This window comes from Colletotrichum aenigma (assembly GCF_013390185.1).
Source record: "Colletotrichum aenigma strain Cg56 chromosome Unknown KSG_Cg56_contig07, whole genome shotgun sequence".
Taxonomy (NCBI): domain Eukaryota; kingdom Fungi; phylum Ascomycota; class Sordariomycetes; order Glomerellales; family Glomerellaceae; genus Colletotrichum; species Colletotrichum aenigma.
The window spans coordinates 1,270,220-1,295,363 of record NW_023500913.1 but is presented as its reverse complement, the minus strand read 5'-3'; the positions used below and the strand labels follow the sequence as shown (position 1 = coordinate 1,295,363).

Here is a 25,144-nt window from a genome sequence, read left to right as displayed (position 1 = left end):
CAATCTGCTTCCGTACCCCCGCTCGCGTACTTCCTCTGTATTGAGCTCAACCCCTCGAAGGTATTGTCCATATCTGCCAACTTCAACTCGTCTGCCTCCCAAATCACTCTGAGACCAGACTATTGCCACAAATCTGTCACTCACCCCTGTGCAGACAAGAATTTTCTGCCCATCATGACATCCACCCTGGCTTCGTGCATCTTTTGCAAGATTATCAAGGGTAAGTTACCAGAGTACCTGATCCCAATACATCTCCGAACCCCCGCAGTATCAACGTGATCATGATGTTGACTCCCCAATACAGGCGAGATCCCCTGCTTCAAGCTCTTTGAGAGCGACAAGACATTGGCCTTTCTCGATATCAACCCGCTTAGTCGCGGTCATGCTGTGAGTAGTTGCTTCGAATTCCAGCAAATCATGTTTTTAAACCATTGACTAACTTCTGTACAGCTCGTCATTCCCAAGCACCACGGTGCCAAGCTTGCTGATATCCCTGACGAGCACCTCTCGGAGATTCTCGTATGTCTTACCTCACAATTCTTTGGCAGTCGTCAGTTTTCTCATAGCATGCCACCAGCCAGTCGTCAAGAAACTCGTTGCCGCCAGCGGAGCCGAAGATTACAACGTCCTCCAGAACAATGGTCGCATTGCTCACCAGATGGTCGACCATGTAAGTTGACACTCTACCCAGCCTCCCTCGCGATACTCGACGACTGACACGATACAGGTTCACTTCCACATGGTAACTGTCCTCCGGTTCTTCTCTTTTGGATACGTCGCTGACTTCTTCTTCGCTAGATTCCAAAGCCAAACGAGGCCGAAGGTCTGGGTGTCGGTTGGCCTCAACAGGCAACCGATATGGATAAGCTCAAAGCGATGTTTGAGGACCTTAAGTCCAAGATGTAAACCCATTCAAAAGTGGTATATTCGAGCCCTCCTGCTATGTATAGCAGCAGGAAGAACATCTAGGTCCCTGTAATTCAAACAACCCTCCGGGCGCCACCAGCTTGTTTTCTCTTGGATCTCTCCACCGCGTGTATAGCCTCATGAAACTCGTGCCGATCTCGTCACATTCTAATCTACATCGTCTGCTGATGTCTCGACATTGGTAGCACCATTAGTCGGTACGGCGGGTGCAGTCTTCGGATAAAAGTCGACGTTTCCACCATCGCGGATGACGCCGGTTCGGTCCAGAACACACTTGGCGCGCAGGTAAGGATCCAACTTCCAGTAATCGTCCCTGAGCTTGTGAGCAAGCTCGTCCCTTTGCGCCTTGATACCAGCCTCCTTGTCAGTTCCTGCCTCCTTGATCCATTGCAGTGTGGCTTCCTCATATTGAGAAATGAGCTCTTCTCTCCCGGCGAGGAGAGCATCCCGCGCGGCGGCGTCCTTCATCTTATCGTTCTCTCCAGCGACCGGCTCGACATACTTGTAGTCCCAGTCCTCCTGGCCGTCGAGTTCCTTGAGGATGTGGCTCGTGGGAATGAATTCTTCCATCTCTTTGACGTTATTGGTAAAGTGAACCTTGCTGGCTACGACAGGATCTAGCCAGCCCTTGATGATCTTCCAGATACCTACCCTTTGTTAACTATCACAGATTTTGGCACTCACGAGTCGGAGTGAACAAACCTTGGAATACCCAGGGTGCTTTATGCACTAGGACAGCCCCTAGGGATTCAGGGTAGTTTGCCTCGAAGCACTTGATCATGAATTTGACTGGTGTATAATCCTGGTATGATAGTCAGTCATACCTGCCAGCTAATATTGGTGATGCTACCCACCATATTGGCCATAGAGAAGCCAGTCATGTCAAAAACAATTGTCTGGAATAATTTAGTACCATATCTACCAGTCCATGCCTTGGAGCAGCACATACCGCAGTGTCAATAGGGGGGGCCAAAACCATGCGACAGGTCTCGATCAAGAAAACTGTGTACTTCTCAAGACTCTCCTCGCACTGCTCGCCTTGTCGGTGCATACGGACTCTCACCATGCAAATTGGTCGTCCCGCTTTGTCAATGCCATGGATAAATGTCTTTCCGGATCGGGCCTGGGCCATGAAGTCCTGGCCAAGCTTCTTGGTGTTTGCGTCCGCACTCTTGGAAGCTTCGAGTGCACCCGCCTCGCCGTTTTTCATGATCTCCTCGTCAACCTTCATCTCAGTCAATCTCCAATTCATGGTCGAGATCATCATCACGAAGGCCTTATCAACATCCCACTTCCGCGCCCTCAGAAAGCGCAGAGCCAGGGCATCTGGGTGGTCATGCTTGACCATGGACCATATTGTGGCACGCAGGGCCTCGGGACTCTGACTGGCCAGGGCCTCGAGGAATTGCTTCGTCTGACCATACTTGTCTTCTCCATCGTCCTTGATGTGGCTGCTGACGGTGCTTGAGGAAGCACCTTCCTCTTTCTTGTCTTTGCGATTGAAAAGTGAGACGCGTTTCTTCTTGGGCTTCTCATTTTTGCCTGGAGTCGAAGTCTCACTCAGGGCTGTGCTTGCGGCCGCGCCGTCTGCTGTTGCATTGTCTTCGCCCAAGGACAAAATCAGGTTCCACAGCTTGCGCAACTTCTCTTCCTGGTCTGGGGTAAGATTTCCCGGTCTTCCTGGGGGCATGCCGGACGCCATGGTTTCCAGCGACAGGCTTTCGGAGCTCAAGGGGTCGGTGTTGGTGCTGGCGCCAGGTGCTGATTGCTGGTATTGCAGGCTGAACCCAAGGCAAATGAAGCAAACGGCGATTGAGAGTGCGACGTAGTCGACGCGGGACTGCAGCAAGACGCGCGGAGGCTTCAAGTTGGAGGGGTCCGATGACTGTCCTAGTCCGTGTGTGCGGACTCGCCTGAACTTCGATGGTAGGAGATGGCAGTTGGTTCGCCCAATGGGAAGTTCAACCAGGGTGCGTCGTTCAAAGTGCGAAGACGAGGGCACAAAGTAGTATCTCGAAGTTGTTGTAAGGACTCTTTGTGGAAATTTGATAATGCGAGGCAAAGCCGAGGATTGCGGTTTCAAGCTGGCCAGCATCAGTCGAGAAGGTCTATTAATGCCCGGGCCTAATTTGGCGCAGCTGACACAGAATCTGGCACGGTCAGCAGGGTCATCCCAATTTGAGGTGCGTGGAAGACGAAAGCCACTTGCAAAAGGGCGACGTGAATGAGCCAACCAGGTGAGACCGAGGGAGTGTTGCTAAAGACAGTTCTCGTCTGGGACTAGGCGAGGGAGAAATGCCGTAATGACACAATGGGATGAGCTGAGAGTCACAAAGGCACTTACGCGAACTTGAGGGAGACACCGAAGAGTAGAGTACCAATGTTCGTGGGTTGTCTGATGCTGTTGAGGACCACAACCGCATACAACAGAGCGTCGATGATGGTCCTAAAGTGGGCTCGGACAACAGCAGCAGCGATATTAAGCAGACAATGTGGCAAGCACACGGCCGACAGTTACGGACAGTACACAGTGGCCTCGTTGTTGTTGGTAGGTGGTATGCAAGTAACGGAGAGAGAGCGAGCGCCGCAAGGTAGGTTTGCGCCGGAGCGGTAGCTGACGCTCAGACTGTGATGCTGAGCCGTGAATGATGCGGGCGGAAGACCTAGCTGGCGGGAGCAAATGGAGGGCAGGGTTAGGGGAAAAGGGAGGGGGGGGGGGGGGGGGGATGGAGGGGATGGAGGGAGGGACGGGGAGGCTTAGACGTGGACCAAGACGACGACGACGACGCCGTCGCAAGGATCGAATGCTCTTGCTGGCGACCAAGAAGCTGCGGTAGCTATTCAATCTCCGGGCGTTCCGGAAGTGAGTGGTTCAGTTCAAACGCACCAGCAGGACAGGACAGCTTCCGTTAATGTGGGTAGGTAGTAGTTAGGCAGTCTGGAGAACGGCAGCTGTAAAGATCAGCAGGAGGTGTAGCGGTGGATGGCGGGTGTGATGCTGAAACTGTGGACTACGACGAATGCTTCTCCATGAGCGCGGATGTGAGTAAGTGTGCGCGCAAGTGTTGGGGCAAGGGAGGGGAGGGGTAATTAGGTGACTGTCTTTTCCAGGTTGTAAAAAAGGTGGCTGTGACGGGAAGGAGCGAAGACGCTTCGAAAGAGGTAAGGTAGGTACAAGCTGCGCCCTATCTACCTGGCCCTCCATAACTTACCTACACTGTACCTTCGGTATTGTTGACTGCTATCCAGATGTTTAAGACGATAATAATGGAGCCGAGCGATGAAATACGACGTACTTTGCGTATTCGTATGAATGAAGTGCTCAAGGCATTCGTATCGCATCTACCGAAGTTGCGCGAAAAAGCCCGACAGCACAGCTCATTCCACCTGCAGATACTGGACTCGCCCACGCGACCTCACCCAGGCTGGGAACCTGGGGAATACGGATACAGGTACCTGACGTACCTTATCTAGCTGTCCATGCGACGAATAAGGTCCAGTGCCTTACTAGGTAACGTGCCGAGGTCTGCGTCATTCAGTGACATTGAACAAAATTCTGCTCCCCGTCGAGTACCTATTATAATAAGGTAGGTACAGTAGTTGACCCCTCCACGCCAACACGTGCAGAACTGCAGTTTTGGGGATCCAACTTACAGGGCCCGGGGCACCCTCAACGATGTGGTATTAGATTCGTCCCGGCCGGCAACCTTAGGTGTGGGGGGCTAAGGTACCTTAGGTTGTCAGGTTGAACCCCGCCAGAGACAGGAACAACAGCCGTGCGCAACGGACACTCGCATCATTCCAGGTTTGTTGATGTTGATTCTCGCTTCAGTTGATGCCCCACGAACCCATTCGACAGCTTCCCGCGTGAATAGCCACGCCGCGAAAATACTGATACCGACGCTGCGCAGATAGCCACCTACCACGAACACTTCATCGTCGGCAATCTCTATACTCTCCGTATCCACATCACACCGCCTCCTAGCATGGCCGACCACCCCGAGTCCAGCGGCAAGCGGTCGACCTCTCGAACGCGTACGTCGCGTCCCACGACCCCGCTACGCCCCTCCTCCAGATCATCTTTCAGGGAATCAGCCAGAGAAAGCGTCCATGGAGGTGAACCTTTCCCTCTGAACACTTTCGAGCCAGCTTTTGCTGAGCTGTCCGACGCCATGGCCGACCTCGAAGCCAACATGATGCACTTCCAATTGATGCATGAGAGCTTGGCTCGCTTTAGCGAGTCTTTTGCCAGCTTTCTGTACGGCCTCAACATGAACGCTTTCTGCGTAGACTACCCAGAGGTGCGTGTGCCCCAACCAGCGGCTTTCTTGCTTTTAGGCGTGGCTGACGTTGGTACAAGGGGCCCATAACAGAATCTTTCCGACGCGCAAGGCAGCAAGAGGAGTCGGGCGCACATTCAGGTACGCCTCGCTTTCAGCGCACAGAATCTGCAGATCATGGATTGCGAACTGACGAGTCTCGTATGCACAGCGCCCACTCGAACAGACACTGGGCCAGAAAATGACGGCGAGATGACCTTTATGTATTTCTTCCAGGCTACCCTAGTACCGCCCTGGACAGTTCCTAACCTAACAACAGGACCACAGATGTTTCTTTCGTCGACAACCCTCCCGCATCCGCCAAGCCGACCCCGAGATTGAAAACACCCGAAGTACGAGGCTCGCGTGTGCCGGCTCCAAATACTCGTGGCACTTCAGCCCGTGGCGCAAGAGGAGGACGCCGTGGAGCCGCCGAGTCGCAAAGAGGCCGGCCTAGCGGTCTGGCCCGTGCCCGAGGCCGTGGTGTCCGATGAGTATGTTCCATGGAGATTTCGCCATGGCACACGATGCAAGTTGAGGTACTGCTTGCCCACCGCGCCAGATTCTACTGGCGTCAGTGCAGAGGATGTCGAGTGCTGGGAAGTGGGAACGGGATGATACAGTGGCCATTTCAGTTCGTCATAGCGAAAGGGTATCATTCAGTTGTCTACTTTCAAGCCACAGGTAGACGTGTGGGCGGAGACGATCAGGTCTCCATCTCAACCTCCTGGTCGATGGCCCTCTCCGGACCGCCCTTGCTAGGGCCCTTGTTATCCGTTCGAAGACCAACGACAGCCTCGGCTTCCTTCTGGGTGTAGGGCTCCTCCTTGAGCTGCTTGACTCTTAGAGAATAGTTAGCAGTGGGACAATACGAAGAGGACCAAATATGTAGCGGATGCCGACTTGGCACGAACCTGCGCTTATGAGGCTTTCCCTTCTGATGACCGACCAGGCTGATCTCGGTTTCGAACCATTTGGCGCATTCGACGCAATAGTGCTGACCCAAGCCAGGGAGATCCTCAGGCGCCTTCGTGTCCTTCCATTGCCGTAAATGTCGTGGAGAAAGCATGTCGGCCTTGATCTGGTCGACGTCTCTGTCCAGGTTGTCAGAAACGCCCTGAATGCAATGCGAAGTCTTCGGGCCTACCTCAACTTCCTCCGCGTCTTGGTCAATGTCCGCTTGTTTCCCACGCCCATTTTGCTGGCTTATCAGTGATAGTTGGCTGGAAGAGCGAGGATCGCAGGCGCGTTCGGGATGCTGAAGGTGGCAGAATTCCCAAAAATGTAGGTCGAGATGGTAATGGCGGGGCAGAATTTTGGCAGCAACTGTAAAAAAGTTGCTTCACCGCTCACGGGGGTCCGGGTGTCTGTTCGGCTCCGGACCCATCAAGCGAACGGGACTGCCAGGTGCACCACACCTAAGGTGCCTACCTTAGGTCAGGTAGTGGGCACCCAGGTCACGTACACTGTTAAGGTAAGGTAGGTACCGATACATACAAGATTGTCAGTGTCCCGGGATAGTAGCCTGGGTCGGGTATGTGACATGTCTAATGTTGCTGGTAGGATAAGATCACGTGGCGATAAGCCGAGCGGTCTGGAACTCTGGTCCTTATCTGGCATTTTTGGAGGATCGTCCGAAGAGGCCCGAGAGGGCAGTGGGCATGCGACAGGCTGTCTTCAATTTCCCACTCGCCGCCAGACACGAGCGTGCTTGATCCCAACTCGAGGTTCCTGCGTCGCCCGACATCAACTTTCCACCGAAGCGATCGCCCAGAGGATATATCAAGGAAACCCCACCAGAACTGGCCTGCGGAACCCTGAGGATCGCGCGGAACTGTTGCCGTCGTCGGATCCGAAGAAGGCGGAACAATGGCCTCCAACGTGACGTCCTTCAGCACTCTCAGGGCCCGGTCCTATATCTTTCGGCTACCTCTTTTTACGCGCATCGTGTTGCTCGCAATTGTGGCAGCATGGGCTGCCAGCTTACAACCGGCTTGGGACGTGAAGCAATGGGGCGCGTTGATCCCAGACCAGCTGTCCTTCACGTCGTGTGAGCCCCTCTCGCATCCTCTTCTGCGAAGACCGAATTGCTAATTCCGGCTTCCTCAATAGCGTACCGAATGAATACATATCCCTTCGTTCATGTTAATTTCATCCATGTCATCCTCAACCTTGTTGCCTTGACACCGTTACTGGAGCGATTCGAGGCCGAGTTCGGTACCCTGACGTCTATTGCGCTGTTCATCGGCCGTACGAACTTCCTCACAATATCCCTGCGATCCATCTCTGACTGAACTGTTGACAGCGCTCTCAACGATTCCGGCTGTCGTATACGTGCTGATCGAGCGATTTCTCTTCAAGGGCAATGTTAGTGTTATGGGCGCTAGGTGAGGAAGAGAACCCAAGACTTGATGAATGTAGGAACCTTGAAATGGAGACTGATGTCTGGCGCATCACAGCGTATGGGTCTTTCTTCTTCTCGGAATGGAGGCTATCCGCACATACAAGACGAACCCTTACTTGACGATTGCGACCCACTCCATTCCTACATGGACAACGCCATTGATCCTCGTTCTGGTCGTTACAGCGCTCGTTCCCGGCACGAGTTTACTAGGCCATCTATGTAGTGTTTTGGTTGGATATCTTTGTGAGTCACGACGTGCAACCACCCTTCTCATTCCGGAACACTAACATTCTGCCTTCAGTTGGTCTCGGATATCTTAAGTTCCTGAGCCCACCGGAGAAGGCATTGCGGTGGGTTGAGTCGAAGCTGAACCTCTTGGGACGTCTGCCTCACTACGTAAGCGTCGACCAGAAGACGTACGGTCGTTTCGGTGTCTTGCCCTCCAGCAGCCACCCTCCCGGTACAAGCGCGCCCATTGCTCTGGTGGGCAGCACGCAGAGACTCGGTCCTTGAAACAGGAACGCCGGACTGTACTATATATTCGATCTATTGCCCCAAGCAGACGAGTTGCGTCTTGGTAGGAGTTTGGAGTTACGTTACGGGCAAAAGGGGACATCATTGTGTTGTTTCTGGTCCCTCTGCCAGGGGCTTCTCTTTGTAGTATATCATAAAATAGGATTCGTCCTCGCCCATTCTCGGGGTGCGCTTAGACCAGCACTTACAAAACCCCAGGTGCTTGGAGTAGAGTTAGTCTGAAAACCTGAATGATAAGATATTTCATGGGTGTGTAAATTGTTTAGCAAAACCTGAATCCTGCACGCCTACCAAACATCGATGGTAGAGGATACATACAACAGGCAAGAGAAGCTAAAGTATACATTTTTTTGACGGGGCCTTTTGACCAGACCCTGGACGTGTCCCTGCGTATTCGTCGAATTGTGTTTCTCGGGCCTCAATACCCCCGGGCCATCTGATCAGGGGTAGGTAGGTAAGCTTGGCCAACGCGCTCGGATAAATGAATATTTGGGCGCCGATTTCTGGGGTCGCGAAGTTACAGCACAGGTAACGCACTCGTAGCGTAGGTACCTTACCTTAGCTGACAGGGGCCTGACCTCAAGGTACGAACAACAACCCCTGGAGATGACGACTGTCTTCAAAAGAATCACCACGCAGACTGGTCGATTAGATTTGTGCGATTGCGCAGCTTGTTGAAGCTGCCGCAGAACGAAATCGTCATGTCACGACTGATATGTGAGGATGCAACCCGCCGTGGCCCTGACTGGCATCGAGCAGCTCTGACTTGTCCCTAATAGCTTCGGCCCTTTCGTTGCGACGCGATCCACGCATCCTCAAGCTTCCGCCCTATATTTCTCTGGCCTGCATCCTCGGTGGTATTGCTTGGCTGTTCCTCCTGCCGCTCAACGACTACTCCCGAAGAACCTACATTTCCGAGAATGCGCTTCTTCCCGGTCAGGTACACACCTATTTCGGAGGCAGCGACCAGAACGTACTGCGGGCGTATAAGCAAGAGGTCAACTCGGTCAGGGACAGGTCCAACTACGAGTGTGTGCACTCCCATTGAAGCACCCCATAGCCACAAGCTGACGGTCATCCCAATCTAGAATTAATGACAAGCTCGAAAGTATCCTGAAGAACGTCGGTCTCAAAGTCGGTCGCCAAAACTACACGTACGAGTCGGCCGGCGACATTTACTCAGGCGAGAACATTTACGCCATCCTACAAGCCCCACGTGGCGATGCGACGGAAGCGATTGTGTTGGTCGCAGCTTGGAGGACGGTCGATGGCCACTTCAATCAAAATGGCATTCCGCTAGCATTGACCCTGGCCCGGTACTTCAAGAGGTGGTCTCTATGGTCCAAAGACATTATCCTGGTTGTTCCCCCCGACAGCAGAACAGGAACCCAAGCGTGGGTCGACGCCTACCACGACTCCCATGACTCCTCCAGAGTGAACTCTCTGCCTCTCAAGTCCGGCGCCCTCCAAGGCGCCATTGCCATTGATTATCCCCAGGAACATCGGTTCGAGTCCATCCACATCATTTACGACGGCATCAACGGCCAGCTTCCAAACCTAGATCTCATCAACTCTGTCGTCAATATTGCCGGGGGCCAGATGGGTATGGGAACCGCCATTCAAGAGATGTGGACGCACTCGGACAAGTACCAGGACCGTCTGCGTACTATGCTTCGAGGCATGCTGAATCAAGGCCTGGGACACGCCTCTGGCCCCCACAGCAGCTTCATACCTTACCACGTCGATGCGGTCACACTGCAGCCTTTCGGTGAAGGATGGCATGACGAGATGGGCATGGGCCGTACGATCGAAGGCACTTTCCGGAGTCTGAACAACCTTCTCGAACACCTCCATCAGAGTTTCTTCTTCTATCTGCTCATGCATAAAGAGAGGTTCGTCAGCATCGGCACCTATCTGCCTAGCGCCATGATCTTGGCAGCAAGCTTCACAATCACTGCCATTTCGCTGTGGGTGAAAAGTGGTCATCAAGAACAGCCTCCCATTGTGGTCAAGTCAGAATGTGAAGTCACCGCGAATGATAAGTCTTCCGAAGATGCTTTGCGGGAGACAGACAAACACACGCTTCCCACTAGAGCCGTTGAGCGGGATCTGTTCCTACCGCTCGGTGTCGTGGCCATCTGCCAGTTCCTGGGCGTGATTCCGCTGTACGTCTTTAACCACATGCCCGCAAGTGTAAGTTTCGACCAATCCTGAATCCTGAATTCTTTTGCTTTTCTCTGACAGCTGCAACAGATGCTTGCTGGGGCGTACACGGTCTTTTCGCTCACTAATTGTGCTCTGCCCTTCCTCATCTCTTCGCTGATGACATCCGTCTACAACCCTACGGTTCAGCAATACCAGCTCATCAAGTCTTTCTCCCTACTTTTGTTGGGCATGTTTCTCTCCGCTCTAGCCACCCTTAACTTCTCTCTGGCCTTTCTTGTGGGGGTTATGGCCAGTCCACTCTCCTTCATGCACCCATGGCCGCACCATCCTGCCGTTCGGTGGGCTTGCGCGGCTTTCCTTCAACTTATCTCACCTACGGCAGCTCTGTACTCCGTCTCGACTTACTTCAGTATTAGCATTGGGGAGGTCCTCAAAGAAGCGGCTTTCGGTTGGGACGTTTGGGGCATGTACACGCCTGTCATAATCTGGGGCGTGTGGTGGCCTGCTTGGCTGATGGGTTCGGTTATTGTGCTCGGGAACCCTGCGTCCTCAGCGAAAAGGGCTTAATTCGAGTCATTGGCATTCAAGAAAAGACAGTGAGGCGTTATAAGAAGAGGGCATGTTCTCGAGCAACCATTAAATCAGGACTTGTATATCAGAGGCATGGAGGCCGTTGTCGTTTGTTTGTCATCAGAATCATTTTGGCCCACCATCAAGGGCCAGTTTCTCTTTATCTCTCTAATTCTAGTGGTGTACACTGGTCTTTCCTACCGACCAACATTACAGACGCCTTTTTGGTCAGCCCGTAATCTTTCCTCTTCCCTAAGCAGCCCACACATCGCCACCGGCCGTCTCGATCCAGTTTCCCAGCTGGTTAACCTGAGAGTCCCAGTCAAGCAGCCGCTGGCGCATGTTGGCAATCTGCTTCATGTCAAGAACCTTCGGCTGGACCCAAGTAATGTGCGCAACCTCATCCACTTGGTCAATGTTTCCACGCAAGAGACCCAGGCTCAGGGCCTTCATGATCAAGTGCTCAATCTCGTCAGGGCGAACCTTAGTCTCCTGAGCGATGGTGCTGAAAGACATAGCGCGGTCGTGGGGCGGGCGGCGGAAGACGGCCTCTGTCAGAGCAGCCAGGTAGATCTTCTGGCGCAGGTGGCCTGCATTCTCGTTGAGGAGTTCCTTTGAGCGCATCTTGGCAGAGAGAGCCTCGAAACCCTGGAGGTCGCCACGGTTGAAAGCGAAGAGCAGGTCGCGGAACCACGAGTCCTGGGTTCCCTTGAGGGCATCGAGGATGGGGTGCAGAAGAAGCTCGCCAAAGTTGTAGATGGTGTCGGATACCAAGGCGGCGATGCTGAGGTGCAGCGCCCGTCTATGGCGCTCTTGAGCTGTGAGAGAGTTGAGGTCGATGCAGGCGAGGTATAGGAGGGCATTGCGGTAGTATGCGGCAAAGTCCATCTTGCGCTACGGGAAATTTCTGTCAGTAACGGCCCGAGATCGATAATACCACGATTTTCCTACCTGGTAGTAATTGGCATTCGCATCGTAAAAGGCGGCGTGAACAATAGTCTCGACCGAATCGAAGCTGTCCAGTATTCTCTCGGCCGAATCGAGGTCCTTCCTGGCGCCGTCCATATCCTCCAAGTTCAACTTTACTCTAGCAACGGCGACAGATGCGTACACCAGAGCATCTTGTGAGTTCTCGCTATCGACCTTCTTCGCAACACCCTGAAGGAAAGAGAGGCGCTCCTCGTCGTCTATGCCGTCTTTGTCAGTGTCCCACCATCACTGGTCAAGGTCCCAATGCTTCTTACCCTTGCATTCCGTGGCGGCCTTCAAAGCCAGATCAACGAGCTTAAGCTGGTTTATCTTATCCGCAAACTTGAGGATGAAGACCTTGTAGAAGGACAGCCGCTGGGCCTTGCTGCCTGGGTGGCTAAAGAACTGACCCAGAGCATCGGTAAGCTGGTGCCACAGCTTCCGCTCCCAGTAGTTCTCGAACTCCAGAACAAGGTGCTGAAGCTCCTCGGGGGCCTCGTCGCGCTGCTCCGCCAGGAAATCGGGAATTGTGTCAACGTTCATCTTCGTGGAGGTGGAGGTGGAGGTTGAGGTTGAGGCTCGTGTGGTGGGGTGGGAGAGCTTCGAGTGCCCGGGGCGACGACACAATCGAGGCTGATGGCGATGATCACGGTTTCGTTTCGATTCGTAGGTATGTGGTAGAGACGCTACTGCCTAGAGACCGGGTGTCTGTTTTGGTGGTGCCAAACGCCGGAAGCTTCGTGTAGTTGTAAAGCAGTTGGTATGTGATGGATGCAAGCTCCGGAGCGGAGGGACGATGCACATAACGCGGCTAGCCAGCAGCCTGGTCAGTCAGCTACGTGCTGCCTACCTAATGTACCTACCAACTCTTGCTACTCGGGACGCTTTGGGACTAACAATCCTTACCTAAGCCGCGAAGTGAGGTACGGTCCCGACCGGATCCATGCTACAGCCAATGGCCGTTTCTCCGATCCTATGACCAAATCTGGTCCGTGCCTCCACGTGACCCGCCCGTCTGCCGCCCCGGTCTGGATGAAGCTCGCGACTTTGGAGCTTTCGGCTACGCTAAAGCATTCAAGTGGCAGTCAATTGGGAGGCTATCGCACTCATTCATTGCCGCCTCGATATCCGACAATGGCCTCCTTTCCGACCGCCGTGCGGTCAACCCAGAAGGTTGCGCACAATGTCCTGCGAAGGCAGCCCATTTCTGATGTTGCCATCACCCGGACGGGCAAGCCTATCCTACGAACACAGGGCGGAAGGTAGGCGAACGGTTCAATTGCGCGGGCAAAGAGTACTGCTGACACCATGTTCTTCCTAGACACTCCCTCGGCGGTATGCTTTCCTTCGCTTGACTCGGAACTTTATCTAAAAACGAATCACAGGACACACTGCGACGGTATTTGGCGCAACGGGCCAAGTTGGACGGTACATCGTGAACAGACTTGGTACGTCGCGGATATCTTCGACGGTGGCAACACATCTGACTCTCCAATATAGCCCGCCAGGGATGTACGGTCGTCATTCCCTTCCGTGAGGAGATGGCCAAGCGGCATCTCAAGGTCTCTGGTGATCTGGGCAGAGTCGTCTTCATTGTATGGTCTCCCTACAACAGAGGGGTTCATCGCGGTCAATGGCTAAACATTACGTCAGGAGTACGATCTCCACAACACCCAGTCAATCGAGGAGAGCGTCAGACATTCGGATGTAGTTTACAACCTGGTCGGCCGAAACTATCCCACCAAGTAGGTTATCTGTATGCAGGGGCACCAGGGACAATGGCTAAGAGCGCACGCAGGAACTTCTCGCTAGAGGATGTTCACGTTGAGGGAACCGAACGTATAGCTGAGGCTGTTGCCAAGTACGACGTGGATCGCTATATTCACATGTCGAGTCACAGCGCCAGCCTGGACTCCCCATCCGAGTTCTACCGCACCAAGGTTAGACACAGAATACTCAAGACAAAAGTGATGGACTAACCAGTCCAATAGGCGCGCGGAGAGCAGGTCGCCCGCAGCATTTACCCCGAGACGACTATCGTGAGACCGGCACCCATCTTCGGCTTCGAAGACAACCTTCTCCTTAAGCTTGCCAGCGTTATGAACCTGTTCACTGCCAACAACATGCAGGAGAGATTCTGGCCCGTTCACGTACGTTTGAAACACGAATATCAGTTGAAACGCGGGCCCTGACACTTGTAGTCTATCGACGTAGGTCAGGCTCTCGAGCTGATGCTCTACGATGACAGCACCGCTGGCCAGACTTTCGAGCTCTACGGTCCCAAGAACTACTCCATGGCCGAAATTGCTGAGTATGTCGACCGCGAAATCTTCAAGAAGCGCCGACACATCAACGTTCCGAAGAAGGTCCTCCAGCCTGTTGCCGGTCTGTTGAACAAGTTCCTTTGGTGGGACGTCATGTCCGCCGACGAGATCGAGCGTGAGTTCGTCGACCAGGAAATCGACGAGACAGCAAAGACGTTCAAGGACCTCGGCATTGAGCCCGGTGACATCGCCAAGTTCACCTACCACTACCTGGTAAGACCGCGTGTGAGGTTTATCTGGAGATGGCCGATACTGACTATGCTGCAGCAAGGATTCCGCAGCGGCAACTTCTATGACCTCCCCCCAGCAACAGAGAAGGAGAAGAAGGAGGAGCGCAAGTACCTGCACGTTCTTGACGACCAGTAAGCCTGGATTCCATTTTTGGGGGAGGGATTGATTCTGGGCCAGCAAGTCGTTTAGAGTGTAAATATTAGTCAGCTGTCTAGACAAGTTGCAAAAGTCGAGGAATTCATGTACAGTCTGAACACGTCATTTAAGAGTGCAAGTCTTACTGCGGCCGTGAGATTGTTCGTAGCGGTAATCGTCAAGTAAAGGTTGGCGATGCCAGCTGATTCGTTGAGGTTGCTGTGCTGGGTTTTGACGCTCAAAATAGGGTCCCCCACCCTCTTTTCGCCGTTTACCTCGCGCTGCAATTACCAAAATCCAAGTGCTCACTTGATCCACCACATCGCTCTCGTCGACCGTCGAGCCGTACTGACCTGAAGAAGCGGATCCCTTGCTGGACGTAGACTCAATATGGACAGTGACGACGAGCCTCTGTAAGTCGTTTGTTAGAACCGTCGGAAATTTTCTCTCCAAACGCACCCCCACTAATCAAACGCCCCTCGAAAAACCATGGCAGAAACTGACTTACATCAATCAACAGCACCCTCTCTTCTCACGCTCTCGCGGCCCTGGCTGATTTCAACGCCGAGAAAGATGCCCATCAGGAAAAGTTTGAGAAACTCAAGGCGCAAGCCGAGGCCAATGCTGCCGGCGGTGCTCCTCTATCCATGGAGGCTTTCACTGAAGACTGGAACGAGTCACAGTTTTGGGTACGAACCATTGAAGTCCTCATTTCACTCAATGTCGTACGTACTGACTTCCTGGGGCGCAGTATTCCGACGAGACGGCAAACCTGATCGCCGGCCAGCTCCTAGAGGGTGCTGGCGACGGCATGACCATTGGCGTTGTGTCTGCGCCCAGCGTGTTTGTTGCGCTGCGGAACTTGCTAGTATGGTTATCAGGGACAGCAACCCTTTTGCAGGTGCGTAACTAAAGTTGGGAACAGAACGCCCGCGGTCACACTCTGGGACGGCCTAAAGTTTTGCTCCTTGAGCACGACATGCGGTTCAACATTTTCCCCGAGTTTGTCTTTTACGATTTCCAGCAGCCGTTCAAGCTTCCAGGTGCGTCATTCTTGGCCACAGATTTGTGAAAGAATAGTGTTTTGATACCCGATGCTCCAGTTGAGCTGAAGGGCGCGATTGATCGCATCGTTTGCGACCCCCCGTTTCTCAGCGAGGATTGCCAGACGAAAGGTACGAAATCCTGAACCGTTACTGAGCCTCCGAAGCGCTGACAATAGCGCAGCCGCCATGACGGTGCGGTGGATGATGAAGTCTAACCCCACTTCCAAGGGACGAGTAGTTGTCTGCACAGGCGAGAGAATGGAGAGTCTTGTCAACAAGGTTTACAAGGCACTGGGCGTTAAAACCACGACTTTTGAGCCCAAGCATAGCAGAGGTCTTAGCAACGAGTTTTACTGCTACGCCAACTTTGAGTGCAGAGACTGGAAGTGGAGGAACGAGGCGAGTTGAGGAAGCAGGAGGAGCGCTTTTCTCTTGGCTTTGGACCAGCTCTTATTACAGAGACCAAACAGTTCCCTCCGATGTGAATTGAAATAGTAGTACACTTCGCTGGTTTCTCGCTGTTCTATACAAAGATGGCCTTTCCCCGGTCGCCAGGGTATGTGATGCCAATGCTTGCCATCCAATGCGTTTGATGTCTGCCAAAGACCCAAACCTAATGTTGATGCAAGACCGAGATTCTTTCCAACGCCGACAAAATGCTAGTCCTGACACCTTTCCCGTTTTCCCAGACTATCAACCCCTGCCCACGCTCCTTGTTATCGAACGCTGTTCATCATGTGCTCGGCGTAACATGTGCTCTTTCCCGGTGGAGATTACGAGAGGGAGCGGATTATGTAGAAGAGTAGATAGGGTTGGGCACTAAGCACATCCGACTTCGACGCCATTTCGACCTTGTGGTCGTTGAACTTGAACCACTGGTCGCCCACTCGACAGTAGGACACGTAATGGCCTGGCAAAAGGAGTTAGTGCTGAACTGCAGCTGCCTTGTTCTCCGGAAATTACTTACCGGTGTCGATTTCGCCGACATGGACGACAACACTGAGTAGGTCGTATGTGCAGGATCTGCCCAGCTCGTGCGCATCCTTGGCTTCCGTTCCTCTGCCTCGGCTCGTGTATGGCAGCATATTGAGCTGCAGTGGAAAGTTGACGACGGTGTCAATCTTTGACGGCGCCCTGTCGTGGCGACCTTGCTTGTACTCGAAGCGCTTTTCTACCAGGTTAGTGGCATGCAATGATGGCTCAAGCGAGAGCCGGACTGACCTTCAGCTGAATGGCAAGCACGTTGGGCAGACGCTTAATACTGGTATTTCTTCGTGCTTGCTGCATGCCGTTGCAATTGTGGCAGCGGTACTCGCACTTGTCGTACTTGACGTACTCCTCGTCCAGACATTCTTGAAGTGTCAGGCTCGGGATCTTCTGGCCGCCCTTTTTCCTCTTATGAGCAAGGTTTTCGAGTCCCAAGCTGAGATCGAGGAAAGATTGCACGGCGTTCGTGACACCGCCGCAGTTTTGGCACGTCGTGGAGCTTTGAAGCTTGCCGTAGAATGTCTGGTGGATGATACAGTTGCAGGTATGCTCGCTACCCGTCTCCGGCTTCTTTCCATCCCCATTGCGTTCATGTAGCTCCTCGGCTAGGAACTGGAAGAACTCGTGCGCGTCCTGTTCCTTGGTGGTTACAAGGTTTTCAAAAGCCTTTTTCTCCGAGATCCAGAATCCAGACAGGATACTAGCCGCTGTAAAGCCGTTGGTATTCTCAACTGCATAAAAGTCCTGGAACATATCGTCCATGGCACAGCTCAGGCAGTTTGTCAATTGGCAATCGTTGCTCTGGTGTCCATCACTCAGGTAGAAGTTCCGCAGCATGGGGTTGTGAAGGAAGCTCTGCAGCACGACGTTCTGATAGCAAGTAGCACCAGCGTTATATATGCCACGCAGGCCATTAGCCTTGCAGGAGGCGGTTGTCGTGTTGGTGGAGATGTATACGGAGTTGTCCTTGATGCTGTCGGAGAACATCTCATCATGCTTTCTCTTGCGGTCTGGCACTCGTCAGCACTCGTCTACATTGGCTGTCTCTCCTGCTATCCATCCTGAAACAAGTGTTTGGGTAGTCAACATTCTCTCGTGGAGATTCAGCTTACTTGAAAAGGTTCCTGTGCCCATCTTGCGCACACGCAGTTCCTCGAGAGTGGGGTCCCATACTAGGTCATCGCATATTTGACAGTAAAGAGCCCCGCTGCGGGAATCAACATCTGACCAGGTCAGTAGGTGGCAAAGGAGCCGGGTAGTTAGAAAGGGGAACTAACAGAAGCGGTGCTGCTTCTTTGTGCCGTGCTTGAGACGATCGTCCTCGGTGACAATGGTTGAGCACTGCAGACAGAGGTAGTTGGATGTGAGGGAAGTAATCGCTTGTCCATCAGGATTCTTAGACGTCTGAGGCACAATTGGAGTTCCCTCAAAGATGTTCTTCAGTATCATCTTGTAGTGAAACACGGATGAGTTCATGACATCCTGTGACTGGGAGAACAGTTTTTGAACATGCTCTAGTGTCGGTCAGCATTGTCGAGGATTTCACAGCAGCGCATCTGATTCCGAATGGAGAAAGGGTCTACGAACCACAGCCAAAGACCGGTGTGCCTGGAACTGGCGACTTGACCTTAGCGGTCTTGGGGGACATTGGGGTTGTTGGTCGCGCAGACATGTTGTTTGTAGTCGACCAGCCAGGTCCTCGGCGGACTTGAGCCTTGTGTGTCTTGGAAGAAAATCCCTCTGGGTTTATTTCTTCTGTTTTTTTTTCTTTTTCTTCTTGTTCTGTTCGCCGATAACAGTGATTGGGGTAACTTGTCGTTAGAGAGTTGTGACAGCTATGAGAAAGTTGCCTTGTGATGGGGAGAAGAGTCTCAGAGTAGTAATGATGGGGAGGAGGGTGATCGGCAGCGCAGGTCGGAAGGCGACGACAACGGCAGGGAATCTGCGACGACACCAATTGTTAGCTTCAAGGATACGAATATAGAATGGAAAAGCCGTAGCAAACAGAAGACGCATTCACCTCCGTCAACGGCCAATACAAGGCTACTATAGGCTTGCCGGGGATGGGCTGGCAGCAGTTAATCGTTCGATGAAGCTGCTCAAGACACTGGTTCAACGGCGCAAGCCAGGTGTTGCAGGCGGCAGCTCTGCTCGCGAGGCGCCGAGCCCAGGGAACCGCGTTCGAGACGGCGTGGCGACGGACGGAAGCAGTCGCGGTCTGCAGCAATCAGACAGCACCTGGAGATCGCCTGGACAGGACAGAGAGCGAGCAATTTGGGGGGGTTTTGGACGATCCCTGGAAGATGCAAATGTCGAAGCTGGCGCCGCGTGCACAGACGAGAACACTTGCAGGCCGTCCTTTAGCCTTTTGCTCGTACCTTAGTAGAGACGGGCGCGAGAAGCACCTCAGCCAACAGCATTAATTCCACCTTATCGGCACCTGATCGGGGGGACCGTTTCTTATCGATAAGAACTGAGGTGACCTTATCCGCTTGCCGCCTCGCCCCTGAAGGCAGACATCACAGAGGTTGTTCCACTGGCGCCCAAACTTTTTAGTGGGGGTGTAGCTGGGATCAGCCCCCAAGGGCCTGAAGCGGTGGTTGTCACTGGCAATATAGTAGAAAACCGATGTGATGAGGTAAGCGTCCATGCCTACCTTGGGAGATAGGGCGCCTTTCGTCTCAGCCAACCTCGGCATCTTGGCTGCAACCCCTCGATTGCGCCTTCACCCATCTGCACGGCGACTTGGTTTGCTTATATTCAAACAATTCCATCGCAGATCATAGAGGTTCAAGGACACATAAGACGACGGGACAACAATGCGGGGTCTGCTCCGAAGCGCACTCTCAAATTGCAACTCCAACGCCGGTCCGTGACTAAGACGACTGCACAGCTTCGCCCCTCCGAATCGCGAACATTTCGGCTCTGCTTACAGCCACTGCGTCAAAATGACAACGAAGCTTGTCTCTCTTCCCGAGGTCGAGCGCCTGAGTCCCCTCTGTATACGCATTCTGGGCGGCAACCCGGGAAAATTCACACTACAAGGCACCAACACATATCTGCTCGGCCGGGGCAGCCGCCGTATCTTGATCGACACCGGCGAAGGCTTGCCGTCATGGATTGCTGCTGTCAAGTCCACTTTGGAGCAAGAAAAGGCGACAATTGAGACGGTTCTGATCACTCACTGGCACCGAGACCACCAGGGTGGTATTCAGCAGCTCTTGGAGCTGTCGCCAAATTCCAAGATCTTCAAGAATCAGCCCGAGGAAGGCCAGTCGGACATGGCGGACGGGCAGAAGTTCGTCGTTGATGGGGTCAGCCTTACGGCTGTCTTTACCCCCGGGCACACTGCGGATCACATGGCTTTCGTCTTGGAGGAAGAGGACGCCATGTTCACGGCAGACAACGTCTTGGGGCAGGGCACAGCCGTATTTGAGGACCTCGCCACATACCTCAATAGTCTGGAGAAGATGAGGCACCTGTTCAAGGGCAGGGCGTACCCAGGTCATGGGCCAGTGATTGACAACGGCCCATCCAAGATCATGGAGTATATCAACCATCGAAAGACCAGAGAGGAGCAGGTCATCCGAACACTGCGATCCAAGAGAAATGTCGGTTCCGATGGAGGCCCGTCAGACGCTTGGACACCCATGGAGCTGGTCAAGGTTATTTATCATGATGTTCCAGAGGAGCTGCATGTCCCTGCGTCCAGCGGAGTCATACAAATTCTTGAAAAACTCGAGAGGGAAGAAAGGGTTTCACAGAGCGGCGATAGATGGACATGGAGGGGATATTCGTCGTTGTAAAGTACCTACTTAGTTATGACCTAAGTCCTAAGCAGTCCGACAGGCTTTGGCGGGTTGGCGGGGCTTCGGGGCCGAAGACGGGAACCCGCGGCGGCGAGATGGCCTGTCTAAGGTCGGGTAGAGCGTGTCTTGACCGTAAGGTAATTACCTTACGAAGATGAGGTAGCGAAGCGGGGAAACCGCGCGCTGCCAGGAGCTGGATCGCATCATGGTAGAGTCACCATCCGGACGTTTCCGCGATGGAGACGGAATATTCAAATAGAAGGCCCGTAACTGTCAGTGTAAGTAAGTCTGGCGTGTTCTTAGATGCCGCCGAAGCAGTGCCAACAGGCAGGCAGACAGACAGACCAACAGACAGTGGAGGGCATTCGGAAGGTTCGGACGAGCCGGGCATCTTGTGACGGGGCGGAACCTCAGTACCTGGGCCTACTTTAGGTACCTAAGGTTCCTACCTTACACTAGGTAGGTCACTACGGGATGACGTCCAGCGCGAGGCCAGCGAGGTTAACAGTGGGGCATCGCAGCGCTTCTGGACGGCAGCTTCAAGACGCGTGGGTAAGGTACCTAGGTAAGGTACCTTAGGTACCTTGTTATGCAATTCGATTAGTTACCAGCGAGTACTCAGTACCTTACCTCGCTGTCGTGAGTCACAACACTTGAACTCCGTACGTTAGGTACTTGATGGCGCTCTCGGCGTGGTGATGTGGCGGTCGGTGTTGGGGTCAAAATCTCACCCACCATTTCTTCTTGCCCTGTACAGCGGCCTGCGAACCCGTGATCGATGCGGGTCGGACTCCAACCTGAGTCCGGATTCCACGGGAGACAAAAAGAGAGTGCCGGTAAGGTTGGGTGGGGGCTATCCAGGGAGCGCGGGATCACGATTTTGATGGATGGATCGGACGCAAGGATTTAGCTCCGTGGTAATGTATGTCTCCATAAGGTACGCACGGCTAAGCGAGTAGTCGGTGAGAGAAAACGGAGGGAAACCGGATGTTGTATCTCAAAACGCCGGGTGGTCCATTACGAGCGCCGAAGAGCGTGTCTGGAACGGACTTTATCTGCTGTCCTCTTTTCGTCCGTTGTTGCATATAAGGAGCCGTCTTGGCAAGTTTTCAGCTCCATCTTGGCTGAGCTTCATCTACGACAACCGATATCACGTACAAAGTATGTTTGGCATGAACTGAGGCTGACTTGGCGCTTCCCGCATCAGCCGGCATTCCGTTGATGATTATTAACGGCATTGCAACGCCTAAGGCGTAGGCATGAGCTCGCACATGGCTGACCTCTGCGCAATGCATCCCCCACCCCGCTGCGACGAATAATAGTACATGGCTGACACAACGTCGTCTCCAAGGAGCTTGGTAGGGATGGCACCATGACGCCCACGTTGCCTCGCGTTTCCCGCGTGACTCGAATGCAAGCCCGGTCTTGTGTGGAGGGGCAGAAGAAGAATCTTGGCTCGCATGTCCGTTGTCTGGCGTGTTCGACGCCGTAGGTCTTCCTCGACATCTCCGCAGGTCTTTTCTGAAATATCCAGACTTACGGCCAAGGATCATCAGACAGACCATGCGGATAGGCGGTGCGGCAATCGGCTCGTAGGGCTTGGCGATCCATCGATAGCAGCCCGCCCCTACTGTGCCAACCCTGCATGCGCCGCACTGTCCTTGCGAATGCCCTCCTTTGCTGCGCGAAATTGGCCTGTACACAGTCCAATGTCGTCACCACCGCCCTTCCCACAATCACGAACACAGGGAAAAATAAAGCTCAGCCGGCACGCGGCTCGCAAAGATGCAGGGCTCCCCGCCGTAACCACACTCAGCTTAGCGTCTAGTGAGCGGGCAGCACTGCAGCAGGCATTAAGGCAGCCCATGCAGCAGCTCATCCCTGCCTGGTTCTCCCCCCACTTGGGAGGAAAGACGAGGAAGAAAAAAGATTTTAGGATCCAGCTGGCACTTCACACCTCCACCGTTTCCGCGCCGGCGAGCACCCGTAACTCGGGTCGGTGGGTTGTCGTTCACTTAGGTAACTCAACCCCCAGTAACGCGGCGTCGTCTACTTTCTTCGCCGACGTCCACTGGATGCCTCCGGAACCCTCGGAGTCGGCCTTTGTGCTTTGGTGCCATCGACTTACACACCAACATGGAACCCAGCCAGCCCTACTCGGCCTGGCCTCACCTCTTCTTGAACGTGGACACCTCAATTTTGGCAGTCACTGCCTTCGCCGAGTACTGCCCAGAAGCTACCTGGCTACCTTGACGTACCTACTTTACCTGATCTTGTCACGAGTACCGTCTCTGTAGCTTGCCCAAAACCCCGCCGCGAAATATGGACTTCTCTCGGCCTCCGCTCCGGCGCTGTTCAGTTCTTGCGTTTGTTGGCTCAATCCACATGCCGCAGAGTACTTGTATTCCGGCTTCGCCCTTGCTGGATCCGTGAAGCTTTAGCCCTCCATCCCATCCCTCTCACTTCCACGTAAAGCTGTTCTCGGGAGCAAACCACGTGAGCCCCAGGTTGTTGAATACATCATACGGAATCCCGAGGTTCTATTTGCGCCTACTTAGAGCTGGCAGCAGCTCTACCATCTCTTGAGCGAAATCGACACTTTCCCTACTCCCAAATGAAACAACCCATCGAGAAGCTCACCACCCTAGTGGTCTTGGGCCTGATGCCCTTGGTCTTTGCCCATGGTGCTCATGAAGACGGCGGAGACGGCACGTCCATGAATATGGATATGCCCCTCGGCGCCGCAGAAGAACCCAAACCCAACGATAGCTACCCACCAACATATTTCGCGCTCGCGGATCGTGCCGGTGTCATGTACGCGCACATCGGGGCGATGGTGCTTGCCTGGGTCTTCGTTCTGCCAGTTGGTGAGTCTGCCAAGGTAAGGCCGAGAATGCGACGCCGACTAACATGCCCTGCAGCCGTCATGCTTTCAATCGCGCGCTCACGGTATACGCTGGCGCTCCAATTTGTCTTCCTTGCGATGAATGCGCTTGGCGTAGTCCTGGCCACGGTCTACAACGCCAATACCCCCGATCTGTATCCTAACAACGCTCATAGCAAGCTCGGCTGGCTGGTGACCTGGGTCGTGTCGGCGCAGGTCTTAATCGGGCTGCTAGGAAAGGTTGCCGGCGCTTCGAGTAGCCGGAATTTTGGAACGTACAACAAGAACGAGTACCAGTCCTTCATTCCCGTTTCTACAGCCGCTATGGCTGAGCACCACCGCATGAATGGGTCGCCATTTGCCAACGAGTACCGACTGTCCAATGACAGCGGACAGGGCACAGAGCCTTGTACCGAGTCACTTCGAAGCCACTCCCGGTCTTCCTCTTCGAACGAAGTCTCTCCGCGCGTCTCTGATGTCCACCGCAAAGAATATGTTGAGGATGGCGACGAATTGGAGGACGGTCCATCCATGCCTATGCCCACTGTCAGCCACGAGAACAAGGCCGGCTCGCTAATCGCAAAGGTGACGGGAAAGATCTCTTCTAGAGTGCGGAAAGGCCTGCTCTGTGTCTACAACTTTGTTGACCGGACCATCCTACCTCTGGGCTTCGCTACATTTTGCTTGGGCATCGTGACCTACGGGAGATTCTTCGTAAGTGCTGAAAAACACTACCGTGCACAAATTATGCAAATGCTGACTCGGCGTAGGAGGGCAATGGGATCTTTAGCGGTCTGGCGCATTGGATCAAGGGTGGAATTTTCTTCTGGCTTGGTTTGCTAACCCTCGGCCGGTGGACCGGCGGTTTCGGCGAACTCGGATGGGTGAGTTGCGGCCCGTTTCCGGAGGCCATCGGCCCCGTTTTGCTGACTTGTGGTCCGACAGGCGTGGAACCTTCGGCCGATACGAGCCGACGGCAAGTGGCGGCCCTCGGCGGAATTTGTCGAGAGCGCCCTCATTTTCGTCTACGGCTCAACCAATATTTTTCTTGAGCATCTCGGAAACTGGGGAGGTGAATACAGCGCCCAGGACTTGGAGCACATTTCAATCACGGTCCTGTTCATCGGTGGTGGGATGGTAAGTTTGGTAGTAGACGCTTCGAGACGGGGTTTGCTAACACGCGAAAACAGCTTGGCATGCTCATCGAGTCGAGCCGCATCCGTGATCTCTTGAATACATCCGTCGTCGATTTCGCTACAACTAATCTGGAGCAGACATATGACGACGAGGAGCGCGAAATCCTGCAGCCCCCGAAGCAATATGGAGTCTCCATTAACCCCATTCCGGCGCTCGTCATTCTCCTCCTGGGGATCATGATGAGCTCGCACACCCAACACTCGATGATCTCAAGCATGGTGCACAAGCAGTGGGGCAACCTTTTGACGGGTGCTTCGTTTGCGCGAGGCTTCACTTACGTGATCATGTACCTGAAGCCTCCCAAGTCTGTTCTCCCGTCTCGGCCTCCAACGGAGCTCCTGGCCGCATTTGGCTTGATCTCTGGAGGCATCATCTTCATGGCCAGTGTAAGTCGCCGTCTTCCGCAGTTTTTCCTCACGAGATTTTCCAACTAACGAAATCCAGGCTAGCGACACGGTCGATGGAATGATCCATTACGAGCTTGATGCCATGTTCATGTATACTGTGACCATGGGATTGGTGGGTGTCCTGATGGCATGGGAGATCATCGTCCTTACCATCAAGGGCTGGGCAGTGCGCAAAGAGGCCGGCAGGCAATCCTACAGGCTCGCTTGAACGCCTTGCACCTACAACGGTATGGTG

The 25,144-nt window shown here is 53.7% G+C and overlaps 12 protein-coding genes across 12 annotated transcripts; 8 read left to right on the top strand and 4 right to left on the bottom strand.

Annotated features, from left to right (window-relative positions):
• Positions 1-174: 174 nt before the first annotated feature.
• hnt1 (Hit family protein 1) lies at positions 175-906 on the top strand (the record flags this gene model as incomplete). Its single annotated transcript, XM_037325871.1, has 6 exons — positions 175-220; positions 305-387; positions 451-519; positions 578-670; positions 728-742; positions 799-906. The coding sequence occupies 6 exons, from the start codon at positions 175-177 to the stop codon at positions 904-906; spliced, it is 414 nt and encodes a 137-aa protein (XP_037175008.1).
• Positions 907-1,074: 168 nt separating this feature from the next.
• Positions 1,075-2,629, bottom strand: CGCA056_v010623 (CRAL-TRIO domain-containing protein; the record flags this gene model as incomplete). The annotated part of the gene is made up of 4 exons (XM_037325870.1): positions 1,075-1,574; positions 1,630-1,729; positions 1,782-1,823; positions 1,877-2,629. The coding sequence occupies 4 exons, from the start codon at positions 2,627-2,629 to the stop codon at positions 1,075-1,077; spliced, it is 1,395 nt and encodes a 464-aa protein (XP_037175011.1).
• A 1,328-nt stretch (positions 2,630-3,957) lies between these two features.
• Positions 3,958-5,784, top strand: DAM1 (DASH complex subunit DAM1; the record flags this gene model as incomplete). The annotated part of the gene is made up of 7 exons (XM_037325869.1): positions 3,958-3,969; positions 4,839-5,228; positions 5,288-5,348; positions 5,419-5,470; positions 5,527-5,599; positions 5,646-5,740; positions 5,781-5,784. The coding sequence occupies 7 exons, from the start codon at positions 3,958-3,960 to the stop codon at positions 5,782-5,784; spliced, it is 687 nt and encodes a 228-aa protein (XP_037175010.1).
• Positions 5,785-5,952: 168 nt separating this feature from the next.
• On the bottom strand, positions 5,953-6,443 carry bud20 (Zinc finger protein bud20; the record flags this gene model as incomplete). The annotated part of the gene is made up of 3 exons (XM_037325868.1): positions 5,953-6,088; positions 6,161-6,340; positions 6,394-6,443. The coding sequence occupies 3 exons, from the start codon at positions 6,441-6,443 to the stop codon at positions 5,953-5,955; spliced, it is 366 nt and encodes a 121-aa protein (XP_037175013.1).
• Positions 6,444-7,115: 672 nt separating this feature from the next.
• On the top strand, positions 7,116-8,163 carry RBD2 (Rhomboid protein 2; the record flags this gene model as incomplete). Its single annotated transcript, XM_037325867.1, has 5 exons — positions 7,116-7,296; positions 7,359-7,496; positions 7,552-7,633; positions 7,706-7,893; positions 7,952-8,163. The coding sequence occupies 5 exons, from the start codon at positions 7,116-7,118 to the stop codon at positions 8,161-8,163; spliced, it is 801 nt and encodes a 266-aa protein (XP_037175012.1).
• Positions 8,164-8,885: 722 nt separating this feature from the next.
• GAA1 (GPI transamidase component GAA1) lies at positions 8,886-10,917 on the top strand (the record flags this gene model as incomplete). Its single annotated transcript, XM_037325866.1, has 4 exons — positions 8,886-8,901; positions 8,964-9,213; positions 9,273-10,377; positions 10,438-10,917. 4 exons carry the CDS (start codon positions 8,886-8,888, stop codon positions 10,915-10,917), a joined length of 1,851 nt encoding a protein of 616 aa, XP_037175567.1.
• Positions 10,918-11,172: 255 nt separating this feature from the next.
• rpn9 (putative 26S proteasome regulatory subunit rpn9) lies at positions 11,173-12,432 on the bottom strand (the record flags this gene model as incomplete). The annotated part of the gene is made up of 3 exons (XM_037325865.1): positions 11,173-11,814; positions 11,872-12,107; positions 12,165-12,432. The coding sequence occupies 3 exons, from the start codon at positions 12,430-12,432 to the stop codon at positions 11,173-11,175; spliced, it is 1,146 nt and encodes a 381-aa protein (XP_037175568.1).
• A 591-nt stretch (positions 12,433-13,023) lies between these two features.
• CGCA056_v010617 (NADH-ubiquinone oxidoreductase 40 kDa subunit) lies at positions 13,024-14,640 on the top strand (the record flags this gene model as incomplete). The annotated part of the gene is made up of 10 exons (XM_037325864.1): positions 13,024-13,151; positions 13,211-13,224; positions 13,275-13,337; positions 13,390-13,484; positions 13,543-13,634; positions 13,688-13,829; positions 13,881-14,039; positions 14,091-14,426; positions 14,481-14,575; positions 14,634-14,640. 10 exons carry the CDS (start codon positions 13,024-13,026, stop codon positions 14,638-14,640), a joined length of 1,131 nt encoding a protein of 376 aa, XP_037175559.1.
• A 329-nt stretch (positions 14,641-14,969) lies between these two features.
• Positions 14,970-16,033, top strand: EFM5 (Protein-lysine N-methyltransferase EFM5; the record flags this gene model as incomplete). Its single annotated transcript, XM_037325863.1, has 6 exons — positions 14,970-14,992; positions 15,100-15,268; positions 15,331-15,447; positions 15,505-15,622; positions 15,683-15,754; positions 15,807-16,033. The coding sequence occupies 6 exons, from the start codon at positions 14,970-14,972 to the stop codon at positions 16,031-16,033; spliced, it is 726 nt and encodes a 241-aa protein (XP_037175560.1).
• A 365-nt stretch (positions 16,034-16,398) lies between these two features.
• ubp8 (putative ubiquitin carboxyl-terminal hydrolase 8) lies at positions 16,399-18,284 on the bottom strand (the record flags this gene model as incomplete). Its single annotated transcript, XM_037325862.1, has 6 exons — positions 16,399-16,535; positions 16,593-16,791; positions 16,847-17,622; positions 17,725-17,835; positions 17,890-18,126; positions 18,200-18,284. The coding sequence occupies 6 exons, from the start codon at positions 18,282-18,284 to the stop codon at positions 16,399-16,401; spliced, it is 1,545 nt and encodes a 514-aa protein (XP_037175561.1).
• A 1,276-nt stretch (positions 18,285-19,560) lies between these two features.
• nscB-0 (Lactamase-like protein nscB) lies at positions 19,561-20,418 on the top strand (the record flags this gene model as incomplete). The annotated part of the gene is made up of 1 exon (XM_037325861.1): positions 19,561-20,418. The coding sequence occupies one exon, from the start codon at positions 19,561-19,563 to the stop codon at positions 20,416-20,418; it is 858 nt and encodes a 285-aa protein (XP_037175562.1).
• A 2,617-nt stretch (positions 20,419-23,035) lies between these two features.
• CGCA056_v010613 (uncharacterized protein) lies at positions 23,036-25,117 on the top strand (the record flags this gene model as incomplete). The annotated part of the gene is made up of 6 exons (XM_037325860.1): positions 23,036-23,288; positions 23,343-24,019; positions 24,076-24,189; positions 24,251-24,442; positions 24,496-24,888; positions 24,947-25,117. 6 exons carry the CDS (start codon positions 23,036-23,038, stop codon positions 25,115-25,117), a joined length of 1,800 nt encoding a protein of 599 aa, XP_037175563.1.
• Between the last annotated feature and the right edge of the window lie 27 nt (positions 25,118-25,144).